The 3,918-nt window shown below is 34.9% G+C and overlaps 1 protein-coding gene across 1 annotated transcript; it reads left to right on the top strand.

Moving 5' to 3' along the window:
- The first annotated feature begins 1,972 nt into the window (after positions 1-1,972).
- On the top strand, positions 1,973-2,686 carry LOC138877651 (uncharacterized). The gene has a single exon (XM_070157277.1). The coding sequence runs from the start codon at positions 1,973-1,975 to the stop codon at positions 2,684-2,686; it is 714 nt and encodes a 237-aa protein (XP_070013378.1).
- The last annotated feature ends 1,232 nt before the right edge of the window (positions 2,687-3,918 follow it).

Here is a 3,918-nt window from a genome sequence, read left to right as displayed (position 1 = left end):
TTAAAACTTTTAAAAAAATGGGTATAGGTTAAATGGGGGCGACCAAACAGGACGCCCCGTACAAGTGAAGCAAAGATAATCCGTTTTTAATTACAAAGATCTTTTTATCGTTTGCTCTTCACCCACTGATGAACGCTACCGTGTGACTAGTGTTTTTGTTCCTGTGAATACCTCTGCTTCCATCTGAAACTCTTTCTTTCATACTGCTTTTCTTTCCTCCAAACAAGACCGAAATTATTATCTTCTTTGTGTATGATGTTAGAAAGCATTTTAAAACTATATGGTAGAATTGCACTTGAATTCACCGTAGATAAAAGTAGAAATTAGGTTTTACTAACTATGTGGAGTTAGTATATCGATGATATAACAGTAATGCAGATTAGTTAGCTCGGACTCGTCATCAAAAACAAAATCAAAGGTTAACTATATTCTAAGTTACTTCTACAAGTTCTAACTTTAGGACATTATCTTGAAGTTTTTTTTTTCAGTTTAAAAGTTTATAATTTTTAATTTAAACTTTAAGACATTATGTACTGATGTTAAATTATTCAGTTCAAACTTCCTAACTTTGAGTTCTGAAGTTCTATCTGTAGGTTCAAATTTTAGGATATTGTGTTCTAAATTTAAGTATCTTTCAGAACCCTAAATCCTGAAGTTCTATTTTTTAATTCAAACTTTAGGACATTGTATCCTAAAATTAAAACTTCAACTCAAGCTTTGGGATATTGTGTCCTAGATTTAAGTCTTTTCAATTCAAACTTAAGGATATTATATCCTTAAATTTAAATTTTTTCTGTTTAAACTTCAGGACATTATGTCATTGAGTTATACATTTTCAGTTTAAACTTAAGGATATTGTGATGAAGTTCAATTTATAGTATCCTGAAATTTAATATTTTCAGCTCAAAGTATTGTCCCAGTTAATTCTTGTTATCAGTTTATATAATTGCTCAAACTTCATAAGAAATAACTGTTTGATCTAGTTTTAATGATGCAAATAATATATCTGTGCAGGAAATCAATTACAGAAGAACAAGAAATCAAGGAGCTACTACAAAATCGCTGAAGTCAATCTTGGTGCTTAAAGAAAGAAATCAATCAACAAAGATTACAAATCAATCAGCAAATCTGGATGCTTAAGGAAAGAAATCAATCAGCAAATCAGTCAGCAAAGATTACGGATAGCTGCGATGGAAAGAATCAAGCAAGCCTAAACTTAAGGCATTAATCAAGGCCAGCATATTCAAATCCGGAAGAACGAAGATTCTGTGAAGAGTAGCTGAGCGGCTAATTTCGGAAGGACCAACAATCAAGGAGTAAACCTTCTTCATAAATGACTGTAGAAGGAAAGCTGTCAAGGAGAGCAACGACAAGCAATCTTATTCTTTGAATGAATGAATCTCTTTTCAAGGATCAAATCTCTTGGGTTGTCAAGCTTCGTCAACAAACGCTCTTCACCAAAGTATTTATATTCAGCTTCAAGCCTTAGTCAAACATACTTTGATCGAACCAAAAAACCCTTTCTTTATTCTACTGTAAACAAACATTGTAGTTCTCTAAGATCTGTTGTGTAACAAGTCAGAGAAAGAGGAGAGTACAACACTGGTGAAGAATTGTATCAAAAGAGACGAGTGTTATAGGAACTGAGCTATCACATCATTTTCATTGTACTCCGATAAACGCATTTACTAAAGAGAACTCCCTTGCAACCCAAGGGGACTGGACTATGATTCACATTGAATCCGAACCAGTATAAAATTTCGGTGTCTTTAATTCCTGCACTTACTTTCTGTATTTTACATTTTGCTATTATAACTGTTAGGATATTGCATCTAGTCAACTAATTGACAAACTAGTCAACTAATAAGAGATTAAGTTTAAAAATATACAATTCACCCCCTCTTGTGCTTTCAATTGGCATCAGAGCAAGGCTCACATTCTACTTTTGCTTGACAGCTTGTGAGAAAAGATCATGGCAAATCAAGTTATCATAAGAGCTCTCTTTCAGGAAGGAGCTTCACAAGTTAGACCACCATATTTCAATGGACAATATTTTTCTTATTGGAAAATACGGATGGAGAACTTTGCCAAGGCTTATGACGTCAAAGTTTGGAGAGTCATCAAAAAGGGGAACTATCCCTTACCAGCTGCTACTCCACCACTTGCAGATCCTGAAGATATAGATTCATATACAAAAGAGCAAATGGAAGTGGTACAAGTTAACAATAAATCGAGAAATCTGCTTCACAATGCTATAAGTGGTGAAGAATATGAGAAAATCTCTAGCTGTGACACATCCAAAGAAATGTGGGACATGCTTGAGGTCACCTATGAAGGAACCGACAAAATAAAGGAAACATATATTAACTTGTTGGTTCATGATTACAAACTCTTCTCAATGAAAGAAGGAGAATCTATTGAAGAGATGTTTGCCAAGTTTAGCAAAATAATTAGCGATCTAAAGGCATTTGGCAAGCCTTATACCAGTAGTGATCAAGTTAGAAAAATTCTCAGAAGCCTGCCAACCACTTGGCAGACCAAAGTAGTCACACTGGAATCTCAAGATCTAAACAAATTATCTTATGATGAACTACGAGGAGAACTCATAGCCTTTGAAAAGACACATCTCAAGAAGACTAGTCAAGAAGAAAAAAAAGAAAATAGTTGCATTCAAGACTTCAACTGAAACAGCTGAAAACGAAATTAATGATGAATCTGAAGCTCTACAAGAAGAGATTGCTATGCTATCAAGAAACATGGATGTATTAATAAGAAGATTCAGAAATACAAAGAAAGAAAGAATTCTACCAAGACGATCCACGCAATACAACGAAAAAGACAAGAATGATGGAAAGTGATATGAGTGTGGAAGATTTGGGCACATTCAAGCTGAGTGCCCAAAACTAAAAAGGAAGATTTATAGAGGCTTTAACAAGAATAAATCTTTTGGAAGTTGTAGTGATGAGGACAGTTCAGACCACGAAGAGATAACAAATCTTTGCTTCATGACGATTCTGGAAAACGAAATGAACAAATCCTCAGGATGCTGGACAGATGAGGACACTTCAGATGAAGAAAATGAAAATTGTTTCATGGCACAAGGTGAAACAAGTGAGGTAAGATCATATAACTGTGAAAGGTGCACTGAATTGCAGGATATTCTTGATTTAACTTTGAAAGAGTCTCAAAAAATGATGAATAAGCTTAAGAGACTAACTAAAGAGGTTAAAGACTGGAAACTCAAACATGAAGTATGTGAAATCGAAAAGGAAGTACTTCAAGAAGCGTTTGAGGAATTGCAAATGCAACTCAATGATCTCCGCAAATCCACCAGTCACAGTTCTGTCAGGTCAAACCAGACGACTTACAAGTCAACTGGAAAAGGACCAGCCAGAACTAAGTCCACTAGTACTAACACTAATGAAATACCTAAAGGTGGGTCAGAAGTTACGTGTCACTACTGTAACAAAACTGGGCATAAATATTCTTTTTGTCGTTTTCATAAAGAAAACATTTCAGGATGGGTTTGGAAACCAAAAAGTAATTCTGAGTCTGGTAATACTAACCTTCTAGGACTCAAGCAAGCTGGGGTACCTAAAAGAAAGTAATCACTTTGTTTTGCAGGAATACCACAGAATAAGCCGCAAAGGAAAATGGTATCTAGATAGTGCGTGTTCCAGTCATGTGACATGCGACAAAAACCTGTTCAAAGAAGTTACAAAAATTGATGGAGGAAGTGTTAAGTTTGGGGATGAATCAAAAGGTAAAATAATTGGTACTGGAACAATTCCCTTCAATAACAACTGTGACATCACTGAAGTTTATCTCGTCGATGGTCTCAACTACAACCTCCTGAGCATAAGTCAACTATGCGACTCAGGATATGAGGTAAATTTTAAGAAAACATGCTATGCTATT

This window comes from Nicotiana sylvestris, chromosome 9, assembly GCF_000393655.2.
Source record: "Nicotiana sylvestris chromosome 9, ASM39365v2, whole genome shotgun sequence".
Lineage (NCBI taxonomy): Eukaryota > Viridiplantae > Streptophyta > Magnoliopsida > Solanales > Solanaceae > Nicotiana > Nicotiana sylvestris.
This window is presented reverse-complemented; position numbering and strand designations above follow the sequence as displayed.